At 41.3% G+C, this 17,017-nt stretch overlaps 1 protein-coding gene across 1 annotated transcript in view; it reads right to left on the reverse strand.

Moving 5' to 3' along the window:
* The window catches only part of WIPF3 (WAS/WASL interacting protein family member 3), a 34,909-nt gene extending 18,770 nt beyond the window's left edge, over positions 1 to 16,139 (reverse strand). Inside the window, 2 exon segments of the mRNA XM_049798735.1 lie at positions 2,011 to 2,149; positions 16,052 to 16,139. Of these exon segments, the coding sequence (XP_049654692.1) occupies positions 2,011 to 2,094 (84 nt within the window). The 5' untranslated portion in view covers positions 2,095 to 2,149; positions 16,052 to 16,139.
* Positions 16,140 to 17,017: the final 878 nt, after the last annotated feature.

Below are 17,017 nucleotides of genomic sequence, written 5' to 3' on the forward strand. Positions count from 1 at the left end.
CAGATTTAGCAGCTGTAAAAGACAGATGCCAATTTCTAGAAAATAGCTTCCTAGTAGAAGAAAATAGGGTCTGTAGCAAGTTTTCATAGATCCCTCAATTATAAGATTTTACTCTGCAACTTGGCACCAGCTGGAGAGCTGACTCTTACACTGTGCTTCTGCTGAACTCACCAGGCAGACTACAGATCCTCTCAAAGTTAGGTCTCTCTCATTCAGTTTTGATCAGGAAAAATCCTTTTGCTGCTACAGAAAAAAACAATGTTCTGCCACATTATTTTACTAATTCTTTATGTTGGTTCATGTGCTCTTCTTAGAGTCAACACTTATTAAAAGGAAGGCTTTAATATCAGACATTAGGTACAAATACATTTAGTTTGTATCATATCACCAAGATAAAATTGACCTTAAATTCTGTATGTCTTACGCACAGAAGATCACATTTGACATAGAACGATCTAACTAAAATATGGAAATACAGTATAAGCCTTCTCATATCAAAACCCTATCACAGTAGTGGTTTTAGTCATCAGAAAATGAGGAGAAAGAAAAAAACCCAAACTTGTTCATACTGGTCCTTAGGGGTCGTCTTAGTTTTCTCAAGTCATTTACAATTGGCATATGCTAGAGGAGTCTAAAAACATCTCTAGATACTTTACTGAGCTAAATTTATTAGGATAAGAACACTTGCAGCTTCTGTTGACTTTAATTGCAGTTGTGGGCACTAAATTGCTCACAAAATTCAGCTCACTTATTTCAGTATCTAACTATAGGTTGTGTACCAACCCAGAAGAGCTGCTAATTGAAAACACTCCTCGTGGTGCCCAAAGTTAAAACAGAATGATAAAAGGAATCAAGCACTGCTTATTTCATGTGCTGTCTTTATCTTCTTCATCTCCACAATTCATGGAGAACTTTACAAAATGGTTCAGCCTGCAAAGTAGCAGAGAGAAATATGCAAGGAAACTTCTTTCTGGAAGAAGATAACACAAGAACATTATCAAACAAAATCAACAGACCTTCATGGGAACAAAACAGGCAGAGATGCCAGAGAATGCAAGGGAGAAATAAAGTTCTTAAAAAAACCCACACAATGATTTCAAGTACCACATACTGTTTTGCTACAGGGACTAACATACACTGCAAATAAGTAAAGCAGTGACAGAAAAACATATGAAAAAAAGTCAGGAGAGATTTTATGTCTTGAACACAACCATGCCAGGTTTCACTACTTCAAAAACGGTCTAAGAATTTCAATGCAGAAACAGGCTATGAACAAATGATTGCAGAATACAAGGAATGACTTAAACATGTTTTACCATAGGTACAATAATTGATTGTGAAGGTATGAAAATGTAATACCCTGAAACTCCACTCAGAGCATCCTCCTCTTACTGCAAATATGCCAGCAGGGCACACATTCTACGTCATGACACACACGGTAATGATCTGATACAAGCTGTAATTGTTCCCGCACATGTATAAAAGCATATTGTGCTGTATCCCCAGGAAAACAGCTTGTGCTAGAAAGAGCAACACCTACAGCTGAACACTGTGAGTCTTAATAGAAGCTGCAAGAAAGAGAATGAAGAAATTAACACCACCTGCACATTACCAATACAAAAATGAGTTCCCCGTGGCTGGAGAAGTATTCACAAATGCTAAACTCTCACCACATGCACTCTAATGCAATCATCTCCAAACTTTTTGATCTTGCACCCCTAGCAGTAAAAAAAATTTTAAGCATGCACCCCAGTATATGTATATTGATTTATTTATAAGTTATACACACGTATGAGTGAAGTTCCAATACTTTCTTCCCGCACCCCAAGTAGGTTCATCTGGTGCACCCCACTTTGGAGACCACTGGTCGAATAAACAGAAGAACAAACGCCACCAAAACAAGCATCTGCCCCAGATATTTGCTACGAATATCCATGGCAAAATTCTGGGGGCTCTCAGCGGGCTGCTATAGCTAAGCTTTTGCTAATAGAGATGAAAAGTCAATCTTACCAGAGGCGGTGGTGGAGGGGGCCCTCCAGAAGGTGGTGGAGGCGGTGGAGGAGGAGGTGGTGGTGGTGGCGGTGGCACAGGCATCCGTTAAGATTTCTAGCTTCACACAGTTATGAAAAATATAGATGAAGTCTATGTCCTTGAGGGGAAGGAAGGGAGGAGAAAGAGAATTTGGGGGGGGGGGAGAAAAAAAAAGAAGACGAATGTGTTTATACACTGTAAGCTGAAGATCAGCCAATTTTCTAGCTCTCAGCAGACCGAAGACTTTTATACTGCACCGCTTCCAAAACTACAGTACGAACAGCCTCATTATAGTTATCTGATGACAACATTCATCTAAAGAGCAAGCTCACAGATCTGGACAAGTGCCATGAATAGCAAACGCACAGATGCCAGCCTGTCCAGCTTTAACTATTGCGCCTTGCCTTAATCTAGCCCATAGCCCTGAAACACAGTTCTGCAGAGAACAAATCACAGTCAACCACATGTAGACATTCCTGCTGGACCAAAAACTTTGTTGACTTTAAGCCAGAGGTTTGCTGCTCTAAGGACAGAGTAAGGAACTTTGTAAGGTTCACTGGACTTGCTTCCATGTTAAAAAGAAAGAAGAAGAAGAAAAAAAAAAGATATGATTGCATAATAAGTGAAGAAATAATTCTACAATTTAAAGCTTCTATTACCAAATAACAGCATATAAGGACCAGACATCTCAAGTATTAAAGTCATGTGGTTTTCCTGCCATTTTTAAATGTTAACTTTTCACAATTCTTTGGTAGTACACTGACAAAAGAGACACATATCTTTGAACAAAAGCTTTTTTTTTTTTAAATTTCTTGCAGAATGACAGTACACCACTCACTGATTTTCATCTCTAACCCAGCCTCCAGCATGACTGTACTCCTCAGTCTGAAGTTATCTGTAAAGTTAACAAGCAACCCCTGTATTTCATCAGTAAAATTGCAAATGAAAGTACTAGGCAGTGCCAAAGAGAGCCCTCTGCAAGCCATACTTGATAGCTACTTCTATTTTGATAGTGACTCTTGGATAAACGCTCTGAATATGGTTTTACATCTAGTTTTATGCCCATCGTGTCATGACTGTCTTCTGAGACGCTTCACAATGTCATGTGAAACAGCATCAAAAGCCCTACAATAACGCAAAATATGACATCAGCTATTTCTTTCCTTTCTGTAAGGCTTTATCTTAGCAGGAAATTACATTGATTTGACACATTTGCTCTTTATACATCTCTGTAGATGATAATTTGTTTTCCTGTCTCCTCCAAGCATTTAGAAACATTTTACTCATTTTGATGTTTTCCTACAAATTGATGTTATGTTGAAAGGACCACAGTTCCCAGGCCCTATTCCCCTTGCCCTTCCCTTCTTTTTTAAAAGCAGGCACTCTGTGCTTTTCCAGCTGTCTGAAACCTTTTGGTCAAGTAATTTAAGAATCACCTGTGTAAGCAGGCGGCATGAGACAGCTAAACCTGGAGAACTTCAGGAGAAAAGACAAGACAGAAATGAAGCAACTTACAATCTTCAGGGGAATACTTAGCTGTTTCGTTAGAGAGGCAATGAAGTTAAAATATACATGCAGCCTTGTCCACTTCCTACCTAGTGTACGTGAACAATATCCAGATAATATCTGAGTATTTTCCTTCTGCTGTATCTTGTAAAATACTTTATGGTAGATCAATCAAAAATTAAATATGCAGAGCCTCTGCAACACTTGCTTTCTCCATTAAGATTGCTATGCAAAGGACTAGTGTTATCAAAGCGCTCTGGATCTGTAACAGAATTGGTTACAATCACTTTAATAATGGCTTAAATGAAGCTTGCCAAGAAAGCCAACATCGCAGCATCTCCTCCATGCCACCCTCATTGTTGCCCTATGCAAAAAGCTATTATCAGAAGATATCTCTTTTCCTCAATTAAGTCATTCAAAAACACGGACATAAGGAGAATGAGTCTTCCCTGCTAATAATATGTTTCGGGTTAGTATCTTCCTACCCTGCAATACAGGCCTTTTGTCTTCATTAACGATTTAGATTGGGAAATATGCTCTTAGTCAAATTAGAAAAAAAATACAACCCACGCTCCTGTGGCAGACCATGTGCATGGCAGCAGGAGGTAAAGCACACTGGAGGCGAACAGCAGTGGGAGAAAGGAAATGGGAATCGGCTCTTGGTATTTAGAAGTCACAATCTGAAATGCAATCAGATGACTTTTCTAGCTGCCTCTCTCACCAGTCCCTGCCCCAGCACCCATTCCTGCAAGTGATGCAGCCTAAGTTCCAGGACCAGAAGCTGTGTGGCCATCTACAACCCAAAATTCAGTGCAGAGGAAGTGTTCGCTTCACCATGTATCCCACTCCCCTATCCTGAATCCTCTTGTCCAGTGACAGAGGAGAAGAATGCATTTCAGGGGGCTATAACACACAGCCCTTGAATGAAATATTGGAGATACCCTATAGCTTCCCTCCCATGCTGTTTCAAATCCTCTACAAATGAACCATCTTTCAGAAAATTCTGCATATGTGCCTGCCTGCCTTTGTCTCTTATCACAAATTCAAAGGCTCAATGTCCTGACCCGGGTGTGCTTTTGTGCACACAGAAGAATTCATGTTTTTTTTTATACCATCACAGTGTGAAGGTAGTCACATCTAATACCTACGCAGTGAAAAACCACTTTCCACATACAGGGTTCTATTTGTTCAAGCAGACTTTGGAAAAAGGAGGGCTGTCATCCACACAAGCAGACACTGATAGCAAAGAAGGACTGTATATAGATAGACATCTTCAAACTAACATACAATAAAAAAAAATTGGCTCTTAAAATTTAGCCATAACTGCATGATCTACACATTTTAATACATAGTACTGGCTATGAGAACCTGTTTTGTATTACTGCACCTATCTCACTTACATGGTTTGTATTTAAAGAAAATTATGTAGAAGACTGCACTTTCAATGTATCAACATGTTATTTGGAGGCCCCTATTCCTTGGTTAAAGGCTGTATTTCATCTGCTCTCCCCCCCCCGCCCCCATTAAGTTGCTAGTTAAAATATGGTTGGTAATTTCAGACAGCTTCAGAACATGCTGGGATTATGGATTTGCACATTATAAGCTAAACAAATTCTGAATTAAAAACAAAAAAGTAGTATCACATTGATCAGTTCTAGTGACTGTTAAGAGCCAGATGAGGGAAATGCCACGAAGGGTGCTTAAGGCACATGCATGCCTTCTCCTCTCCTCTAAATATACATCTTTATAATTGGAAGAGCTGTCTGAATTACCCGAGGGACAGAAATAAAGAGATAGTTTAAAAAGTTGGCAATAGGTGGAGGGGAGAAGCCTGTGTGTTTAGCCTGTTTTCTCAGGCAAAAAGTAATGTAAATCTTCCCTTGACTTCCTCATCACAGAACAGAATCAGGCCCAACAATTGCAGAATTGCAAAAAAAGGAAAATCCCAAACCCTGCCTTTTCTAGTCCACCTCCCTACCGAAGCAAGGTTGTACATTTTTTTTAGTGCTTTCTGAAGTCTAATTTTAGGTGTCCCAAATAATGTGGCTTGTATTATTTCCCTTGGGAAGCTCTTTCACAGTCAAATAACTCTCATAGTTCAGATTGCCTGACACTCAGCCTAATTTCCCCTTTTCTTAGTTTGATCCCATTTGCACTCCACTGCATATGACTACCTTGTACCAAGCAAAATAGTTTCTCCTACCCCTCAGCATCAGCTTTGTGAAATATAAGAATTATAATTCAGAAGTACATTTACAAGGACTAGTTATACTTTTTGAGCTGTTTTGCTTCTCACAAGTCATCCCATTAGTCAGTGAACATTATTACTGTTCTCTGATCTTAAAACAATTGGTCTTTTTTTGTTCTCTTGGTAAGGGTAATTCTAAAACTGGTAATTTCAGGTGTCACAGATTGTTCCTTACTTTTTCTCACAGTGCTTGCTTGAATAGCAGCTGGGCTTAAGAACTACAGTGCAGTCCTCAATGTAGAACTCATGCTCTTAATTTCTGAAGGCCCAAATAAAATCTTCACCCAGACTTTCATTTTGAAGTGTCAGAGAAGACAGAGTACATGCAGATCTTTCTTCTTCATGGAATGCGCTCTCAGTCGCTTGCTGGATGCATCTGTGGGAAACTCAATATCTCTGCCTAAGCTTTTATGTAGATTCGGTCTCACCTTGCCCACAAGCTCTGATCCAAGCACTTCCCAAAGGTCTCCTTCTAAAGTGTCACTGCCACAGTGCTGGGCTCACACTAAGACAAAGTCCTGCTGGGAGCACAAAGCCACACTAAGAAACAACACAGTTTTTGGACAGCAGCTGACATGTCTCCTGCTGTACTGATGCTCAGCAGGACCACCACAGGTCTGTCTGCAAAGGCTATGCTAAAATACCTTCACCCACCATGGAAAGGCATGAAACAGCTGTACCTTCAATTTAGAACAACGTCTAGAAAGGGAAAAGACAGAGGGGAAAAATCACAATTATTTAAATGCATATGATATGCATTTATACACAAAAATATTACTTAACTAGTAGCACTTTTTTTTTTTAAAATGGCTATAGTCCTTAGGTCTTTAGGTGGTATAATCATTAATACGAAACAACATGCTTGGAACTGAAAATACAACCCTTTTAATCAATTTGGAGAAAGGACTGCAAAAGAAGTGATTCATTATTACTGGATTTGCAATCACTGCAACTGTGCATTCTGAGGTAGGTAATTCAGCTTTGGAGAAATTTACAGAATTTTTTGCCTCAAAGTGAAGGCTGGGGTAACTATTTCAAAGGCGTGCAGGAAATCTTATCTAAAATATTGGTCTTATTTTCTTGATTAAAAAGTGAAGAAAAGAAGTAGACCACAAACTCTGTTTTTAACTTTTAATCAGCTTTTATACAATCAAGTATGATTTCCCCATTAGCTATAGTGTTCTGAGTCATAGCTTTTAAATCCTTATATTGTAACAGAAAACTAAAAGAATTTCAGAATTACACAGGAGAAACAGCATCAATAAGCACCTGCTCAACTTTCATGATCTGAGAAGTAGACAACGAGCCTAATTGTGCCCCCACTTGCTCCTGTCAAACATCACTGAAGAACAGCTGAAATCACTGATACAAGCATACCACGGATCTTTTAAAGACAGTACAACACATGTAGAGGCAGAGAAGAGAAAAACAGAGAAGGGCAAACGTGTTATACAGATCAATTTTTCTGCTGTCACTATCGCACAACTGGAAATGACTTGGAAAAAGCTTCTCTGTGGAACGAACCAGTATAGATTTTAATTATAACAGAATCAAATCAAGTAATTTTTAAGCATCAGATGCTACATTTCTTTCTACTGCTTTCAGTGTGAATGCCATTTTGTGTTTAGAGAACAGAACAAGGAATAATCAAGGTGGATCCTCTGAGTATCCTCACAGTTTCTTTCTCCTCTGCAAAACCAACCCTGTCCACAAAAACAGTCTTGATAGTCTCTGCCATATCTGAGAGATTTAAGAGCAGTGCAGAAGTGTCAAACTGTTACAACCTTCTTTTACAGAAGAAAGGCAAACACCCATATACATAACCATCTTACTATATGTATTTTAAGACACTCACAGGTATATTGCTACAGCTGACTAGGAAAACTCTAGCCTTTCATCATTTGCTAACAGACAGTACCTGGATTATGTACAACCTAAGACAGAAATTGCTGCTCTCAGTCGACATTTACATCACTGCAACTAAAGGCAGAATCTGGCTTTTTCAATTCCATTGAAATGTACAAACCTCGAGGGCTCTCCCTCCATTTAATACCCAATGAAACACTCTTAAGCAGCATTTGTCTACACAGAGTCTGTGGGATTGTCTGACAGCACATAACAGTATCCTGCGTTTAAGCCAAGGAATGTAAGTTCTCCTCAGCTTGGACTATTTCCACCAGGCTTGATCCAGCTAAGGGCTGCATCCCCTTTCTGCCTGAAAAAAACAGCATGACTGTTATTCTGTCAGGAGCCCGATAACACTGCAACGAACTGGCCAGGGCTGACCTAGCACAGATAACAGGAACTGGAAGACACTTTGCCTCCATGTGTGCTGTGGGCAGATCTCTGCTGGGTTCCCTACAGTGCTGACACTAGAAATTAAAGTGCTATGCCTCGACAAACCTCCCTTCAGAGGCAAAGCTGCACAGATGACTTCACGTCCCTATACATGACTGTTTCTGGGAGTAGCTTTCTCTGCTCCATTGGGACCTGCCACAGAAGACTAATTGCTGTAAGGGAGCAGGATAAGAGAATTTGTCGTTCTCTTTTACATAAGGAGTAAGATGAAAAGAACACAAGATGAAGAAATATATTATGCCAACTGTAGTGTTAACCTCAAGTTAAAGGGTCCAAAGACAAATGAGGTAAATTAGAAGCAATTAGGACTTGCACAAAGCGGTAACTTTGCAAAGGAAACAATTCATACAAAGGGTTTCCTTGAAATATATGGTATCATCCACACAAAGACAGCCATGGCATATTTCACTGCCAGATATATAAACAATGGCGAATTGGATATACAGTCATTAGCAAAGTTAATCATTGGCCTAAGCTAAATAAAGTACAGCTCAGTGGAAGTTCAAGGTCACTGCCACATTCTGAAGATGACTGTTTGCTTTTATACTCCTTGGAGTTTCAGTGTGAACAGCACTTGAGCTCTCTTAGCAGAGGCAATCTGATGCTTCAAGTTAACACTTGCAAGTTTTGCTGTTTCTGCAGAGAAGTAAATTGTATGTTTTCACATAATTATTAATAATATACTTCATTCATATAATATAGATATCCGAAAAGTATACCTGTACACAGAATGCTTTCCACCAAAGAAATTCCTAAAGTTGTTTAATCAATTCCCCTAACAGAAGAAAGTTTTGCTTTCCAATAAAGCATCTAGCATCAAAATAGAAAACCCAAACAAGGCAGTGTTCAGCATCTTGCTTTTGCATATTCGCTATACACAGCTCAACAAATGTCTGTTTTCAAATGCCAGTCAAGTGAAAAGAATTTGCAAATGTGGGTACCAGAAGACTACAGGACTTTCAAAATCCATGTCTCAAGTCTAAAATTTTCACTTTCAACAACATGATGTTTCATCAGAGATCCTATTTTTGCAGCTTTCCATCTTGAAAATATAAATTTATAGAAACCTGTATGCATGCCACGTCAGGCTGACATCTACCAGCTTAAGAAACACAGTATAATACTGCAAATGCAAGGAAAATAAATCTGGCAATTCAACATGAGCCATTCTTCCCTATAACACAGTATCAGTATCATGCCCCAGCATGGACTGTGGTCACCGTATGCTGTAAGGGGAATTGTCTTTCATAAGGGATGTAAAACGTGATGATCTGGTCACATGCAGGAATAAGTTGCCAGGGAAATCCTCACCTCAAAGAAAGAATGGGAAGCTTTGATCATCGTTTTCAGTGAAGTTGTGATTACTTAATTTCCCTTCAAAATCTATTTCCAACGGTAAAAATGCTAACCCTAACATCCTGACAAATTAAACTACAACTTCTGAACATGTTTATACATTCTTACTTTCATGCTCTTATCTGTCAATCCTGTTGAAACTGCTGCTCCATTTCAATGATGCAGTTGATAACTTAATCTTAGATGATATTTACACCAGGGTGAAGCTTCCATACTTATAAGTAAAAGGTATATGAACCCCTATATTATTTAGGAAGCCTTGCTACACTACCATAATATTGCATTTTTAGTATTTTAACTAATTGTTCTGAAAAAATTAAAATGCAAAGTGTTCTTATTGCCCCTTAAGAGTCACAGCTGCTATATTTATAAAACTTCCTATGTGCGTAGAAGTGTAAATACGCTTTCTTGTACAAAAAATTGTTAGCTGTTTTTAAAGGCAGCAGACAAAATATCTAGCTCCAAACTTACATCCATTTACTTAGGACAACGATTTAACTTTGTACAATGAACAACAAATCGTGAAGTCATTTGCAACTGCAACAAAAAAAATCCCTGATAAAAGATGTTTTTATTTGTAGGCCTAGTTCAGAATTGCTAGTAAAACAAAGTTCTCAGCAAAACCAATGAGTTTTATTAAATTGAAGATGCAGCACTTTTACTTATTAAAGGACTTCAATTGCAATTCTTTGTGAAAGTCATTACGTTCAGAAAGGATAATGTGATTGATACATACCCGTACACACAGAATAAGCAATGAACACTACGAATCCAAAAATAGTCAACTGACTTTGCTGCCTGCTGAAGAAAGAAAGTAATTCTAGCAATTAACTGACAACAGAAAATTTCTTTGAAGTTGTGTCTATCATAGACACAAAGGAGCAAAGTGGTTTTATACAATTTTCCTTCTTTGAACAAGGAAATCAGAATCAGCTGCCAGAATCGGCTCCCAAGAATACTTCCAGTACAGCCAGTATCTGCTACATTCAGACCAGGCAGGGTAATGATGAGGACTCACTCATTTCCACCAACTCCAGTGTCAAGTTTTATGCTCGTTTTGGACTCCAGCTTTCACTTTTAGCAGTCTGGATCTCTTTTTTTACTTCCCTCTGTGACAATTTCTCTCCTTTGCTAAGTGGTTTACCACTCTCTCCATTCCCACTCTCCACTTTCTTCTTTGTCTTTGCTCTTTTCACCATTCACCTCATCTGTTGCCTGCTGCTGACCCAAGGCAAGACAAACGGAACCAATTCATTTAAAAGGTAGAGTTGTCTGCCCTGGGGAAAGAAACATTGCACATGGTGCAAAAGTAAGTAATTCTCCATGATGATACTAGAGGTTCAGCACAGGTTGCTAGTACTAAGAAAAACAAAGGAAATGCAGAACTAGGCTGAGCTGGCTCTGAAAAAATGAAATGTGATTCTAGGAGGTACCAGGAGATATATCCTGACGAGAGCTGGTAAGTATTAGTGCCAACATACAAAGCCTCACATTGACAGACTGGATACAAGACTGAAATTTTGGAGCAAAACAACCAGGTAAAACAGTCTGGGCACAGGTAAGCAGCAAAGCAACCACAGTATACCCGTTCTGCAGCTATACTGGCCTTTGCTGCTCCTGGTACAGCTCATTCAGAGTGAGCTCAAGTACCACCCCCATCCCCCGCCGGCAGTGCATCATTTATCCTACTGTTAAGTCATGTAAACTCATGATCACTTGATCCAAGAATATTTTGTACAATCGGCTTTTGCATAATTTCCTTGCTACTTAGTCATTTCAAGGCTAAAAAAGGCTTTCATTCTGCATTAAATGCCCTGTTGGGCCCCACATCTGTCACTCACACAGCTCAACTCGGAGACAGTCTCCACCCCCTCTGTCAATTTACTAATTTAGGGACTAAACCATCTCTTATTAATTTTTATGCTAAATTTTCCTTTGCTTTCAGTAGAAGTGAGGTCAATTCTTTGGGTTTAATACTGAAAATACTCAAGCAAATACAAGCTGCGGTGATACAAGTAACATCACTTACGTGTGTTAAGCTGTTTGCACTTGCACCACTGATCAACTGAAGCAACTTTCTGTCCAAATCCTAGGCAGAATTTGACAGATATTTTTGCAGTGATTGACGCATCCCCAAGAGGAGCAAACATTCCCTCTGAAAATAAGTTGCTAAAAAAATGCTCTGTTTTGCTGATATGTAAGCCTGGCTTGCCTTTTCTGCACCTCACGATTTTCTTCATGTGTCTACTCAACACAGCAGATCTATAGATTTTGTACAGATACAGTGTTATTTCTTTTCTTCTTTAGCATACAACAAAAGTGTAACTGACTTGGACAAAAGCCCCAAACCTGCCAGGACTATTTTATGTGCATTCAGTAGCACTGGTGCATGTACATTTTTCACTGCACAAAACTATGCCAGTTAGGAAATCAATAACATAATACTTTTCAAACAAGAGGATACAAAGGAGGAACAAAAGATCCCAAGACCTCCCTTGTGACCCAGTACTACATTCTGCTCTCCTCTTTTTTCTTTTTTTGTTACTTCTAATGAAGGGAGTAAAACATGGTATAGCAACGAGAAAAAGTTAAATGGTACAGTAGTCATTTATGGACCTGAGTATAACTTGTGGAAGGGACCAACACAAAGGGTTGCTACATCTAAACCCATTCATTCACTTTGTTCACCTAGAAGGAAGCATCTTACCCCTATCTTATGAATCAAAGCGAAGCACTGTAATTTCTAGCCAACGCTTTACTTTATCAAGGCAGACATGGCAGTTGCCAACAGTGTAAATGAAGGATATAGCATATCCATTACATTGAAGCTCCAGAGCAGACACAGGAGGTAGTTTTCTTAGACATTTGTAAGAGCAGTGTCAAGACTGAGCAAGTGCATTCACACTGAATTTCTGTTCTTATGTTTAGTGAACTTTATCTTGTACAGACCTTTGGTCCAGTTTTCCACTGCTTTTCACTTTGTATTTTCACTTATACTGTAGCTGTAGTACAGCTGTTACCTCCCTCTTCTCTACCTGGGCTGGCTACAAAATGATACCATTCTCAGCACAGACAGTTATGTATCTATGCGTAACAGTGGTGAATGATGACAGAGGGTCAACGAAAAGAAAAATCAGGCTCCCCATGCATGATCTTATTCGAGAGAGAGGAGGATGTCTGGTAGTCTAAAGGAAATCCATTTCAGCTGTTGTCTGAATTACCAAGGCATGAAAATATGCTTTTCACACCTCATGAAAATGCTTTAGTTGTTTCACATACTTTCAAAGCAATCCAAAGGCAGCTTTACAGCTGTCATATATGTAATACTGAATGAGTCCACTCTACAATACTCAGAAGTCAAATTAAGGTGGGAATATTCAAAAGAATACAATTTTGTCTAAAAATACACTCTTTCTCTCCGATTTGGAAGCCCCAAGAACATTTTTTCTGTTTGCAAATATAGCACTGTTTACATCACTGTTCATCCTGGCTACAAAGCCACTGGACAACCCTGATGCAGAACAACCACAGATGAAAAAGCAACTGTGAAGTCCCATTAAGGTTTTGCTACTATAAGCCAATTTTCAGAAAGTGTCAGTCTTTCAAAGAGAGTAACTACTTTGTGTAAGAGCACATACTAATTGAGGAAGATCTGTACGAATAAGCAGTAAAGGCATTCCAGAAACCTATACCTCAAAACTGCATAGCAGTCACTATTAATTCATTGTAAGGTGAGTACTGAGGACTTTTAGATAAAAGAATTTACTGGATATTATAGTTGATAATTACGTTTATTTAGACATTAATTTTACATATACTCTGAGGAAGCTAGGAATCTTTATTCTGGCACAACACAGCCCAGTATCATTTTCCCAAAGCAATCATTTGCTTCAATTTTTCATGTGTGATCTCACTTATTAGACTTTATAATGACTGGCATAAAATACCCACATAATGCAGCAGATGCTCACACACATCGAGGATCAGTAACTTACACGAGTCAAGGGTAGGAGACCCGAACTGAGCTAGTCCAGTCTCACTTACTTTTGATAACTGAACAGAACTTGTCCCAGTCACTGAGCACAAAGAAAAGCTTCCACAGAAGCAGATGCTTCTCAAAAATTATGTAATTCTTATAGGCGAGTTCTGACTAACAAACATACAAAGAAATTTGACACCTATCCTTTCACTGCTCTGTTTCTCTTTGAAGCTAGAATATTTTTAAATATTAATATTAAACTATTTAATATTTAATATCAGTTAATATTTATTTTAGATATAATACAAAATAGTAAATCATGTTATTCAACTTTGAAGCTTTTAACATCTACCTCTTAAAATGTGCAAATATTTTTGTATTTGTTATGACTAAGATATTATTTTCAGTTCAAGGTCTTCTTTTCAGAGGATAATGAATTTCCCAAAATACTAACCTCATCAAACACGAAAATTATTCAAGTATAAAGAGCATCTATTAGGATCTATGCTACGTTCCGTTATGACATTCAACACTGCTGACCTTTGTGGTGTAATTACTGAGACGTGACACTGCTATGTTTTGACTTACTGTTTAAAAGAAAAATTACCTAAATACTTTCTGCAAATTCAGATTTAGTAGTCATTATGTATGCAATCCTAGCATGGCCCTTCCTGATGTACTGCAGTTACAGAAATTGAGATGTTACAGGATCTTTATTTGTATTTCCTTTTGGAGGTGCCATTGGAGCGAGGGGAAAAAAAGGAGGGAGTTGCTTGGTATTACACTATATGATTTAAAAAATACAGTCATATGTTGCTCTTTCCAGTGCAGTACAATCACAGAATCAGAACTCAAGTGCATTTCAGTAATTTTCAGGAATAGATCCAAACCAGCAATGACTTGAACACTGCAGCTAATGAATTAAGCTTTGCATCTGCCCCTAAGCAACTGAAGTCTGTATGCGAAGCTGATCAAACTATTTACACATGCGTCTTCACAGAATGTATATTCTTGATTTTTATTTTTTTTTTTAAATCGAGTTTCATACTTATATTGCAAGCTGGTACAGACATCTGCACTTTTGTGCAATTTCGTATGCCACTTAGCCTACTGGAGTCTCAAATCTTAATAAGACGTTGTAGATAACACTTAAAAATGTTTAACAACAGTGTCACTGTAACATCAAGAGGGGTTGCATGCTGGTTGTTATGCCCCATGCCTCGACCAGGATCTTCTACAGGAAGAGAATCGATTCCCACAGCATTTCTTTCGGGTTATGAGTCTAACCCACATTTTGTCATCATCACCTACAGCAAAACATCGAAAGCATTCTATCTGTGAAACAAAGCACACTTACACAATCTTATTTAAGGGTCCCGCACCGAGCTTCTTTTATGTTACCTTGTACATGGAAGCTAGTAACTGACGGCAAAGCAGACTCAATCTTTCCACCTCACGCTGGGCAATGTCCCTTACCAGCTGTGGGTGGCAGCCGCGCCTGCACTGCCTGCACATTCCAGCCGGGACACTGTTTTGGGTCACAGGTCCACGCACTGAACGGGAATAATCCTCACGCACACATACCTAACGAGTGTCCCAGCTCAGACTGCCATCACAGAATGAAACTGTATTCATTTCCTTGATCATCTTGCCTGTGGCTTGTCTTTCAGTACAAAGAATGTGAACTCAAGATTTTAACAATGATTATACAAACACATGTTGTTAAATAAGCAGGAGTTTGTGCTCGATGTGCAGATGGAGAAACTGAACGTATCAAGAAGCAGTTCAACAATTCGATTCATGCAGCATGCAGGATAACAGGTATCACTGTTATCACAATTTCAGCAATATTTCACTGACTGAAACAGCAGAAGCACTTGCAAATTTTAGCCCATAGATCCAGACTGTCCCAAGACCATCCTGCGTTGAAATCATCAATCTTTATTTAGTATCTGTCTTCTCTCCTAAATCAGATTTATTTTGCTACCTTTCAGAAATCTCACTTAGTAATACTCCACTTTCAGTAACAAATGAAAAAAAAAGGCATGCTGGCCTCACATGTCCTTCCTATTCCTAGAACTCCCAAACTTCTTGAACAACGCAAACACATCCTTCCTCCACTCCTCCCTGCCCCGGCAGAGATGCGGGCTGTGGCATCACATACCCCTGCTATGCCTTTGCAAACTCCAAGCATATCCTAAGAATAATAACACACACACACCCCCCCTTCGCCACCCGCTACCAACGCATTCCCTGTCGCTCTGTATTAGCGCAGTCTGATGCATCAATGACAAGATTTTAGTGTCATTTTTACCCATGCTAATTATTATTAGACCTTTAGGAGCGTCTTCCCAACGCTTCTCCGGCATTGCCCCTGCAGCAGGTACATAAGCATTCAATACACGGTAGCTTTTACAATTAGGCAACGCCGTTTTCTCAGCTGACCTACGCCAGCACACCTATTCCAAGGGCGAGCACTAGGAAAAAACTTCTTCCTACCCACCGCCGCCTGAAAACAGCCCGTTTCCCTTTACTTGACAAAACAGAAGAGCAGCACCACGCAAAACCTGTACCTAACGTGCAGCCACGCTTCCTCCGCCGCTGTGAGTCACCGCATCCCGAAGGCTTGGGTCTCCCCGGGACCCCCATGCCCTCCCTGGCCGGCCGCCGACGGGGGCCCGGCACGGCCCTGCCCGGAGGCGCGGCGGAGCCTCCTGCGGGGCGCGGGGGAGCGAGGCGGGGGCGCGGCGGTGCCCGGCCGCACCGGCCCCGGCCCCGGCCCCGGCAGCAAGTTTCTCCGCCGAGTTGTCTCGGCTCCCGCGGCGCGGCGGGAGCTCCGGCCTTCGGGCCGCCTCGCCCACCGCGGCCCCCGGCCCCAGCGGCGAGGGGAGGCGGCCGCCTCGCCGGGGACCCGGCCCCGGCGCCTCCGGCTGAGGGGGGCGGCGCGGCGGGTCGGAGGCACCGGGCACCCCACGACCCCAGCAGCCGCAGCGCTGCGCCCCCTCCGCGCCCACCTGCTCGGCGGCCGGTGCCGATGCCGTTGGGGCCGGGGCGGCGCGGCGCGCTCCTCCCCGGGCAGAGGGCGCCAGGTACGGCGGGCGGGCGCCCGCCTCCCCTCAGGGGAGGTGGGAGCTGGCTGGGAGGCGGGGGGAAGGGGGCGGGGGGGGGGGCAGATCTTAAGATCTCGAGGGGAGGAAAGCCCGTCCCGGTCCTCAGGGGGGGAATTTTTTTCTTTTTTTAAGTAGCAGTTTAACACACGCCGCCCCAAGCGGGAGGCGAACTGGAGCGGGAGCGCGGGGCCAGCTGAGCGCCGGCCGGATCTGGCCGGCCGGTTCTGGCGCGCAACGGCCCGACGGGGCTGGTGCCGCCGCCGCCGCCGCCCCACACCGGCCCCGGGCGGCAGCGCGGCCCTCGGCCCCGGGCCTGGCGCCTGCCTACGCGGGGCTGTGCCTCAGGGAGGAGGCCGTTCCTCGGGGAACGGGCGTCCACCCGCGGGCCCCGTTTGCCATCCCCACCCTTGAAGCGCGGCGGCTTTTGCG

The sequence above is a fragment of the Accipiter gentilis genome, chromosome 4, assembly GCF_929443795.1.
Source record: "Accipiter gentilis chromosome 4, bAccGen1.1, whole genome shotgun sequence".
NCBI lineage: Eukaryota > Metazoa > Chordata > Aves > Accipitriformes > Accipitridae > Astur > Astur gentilis.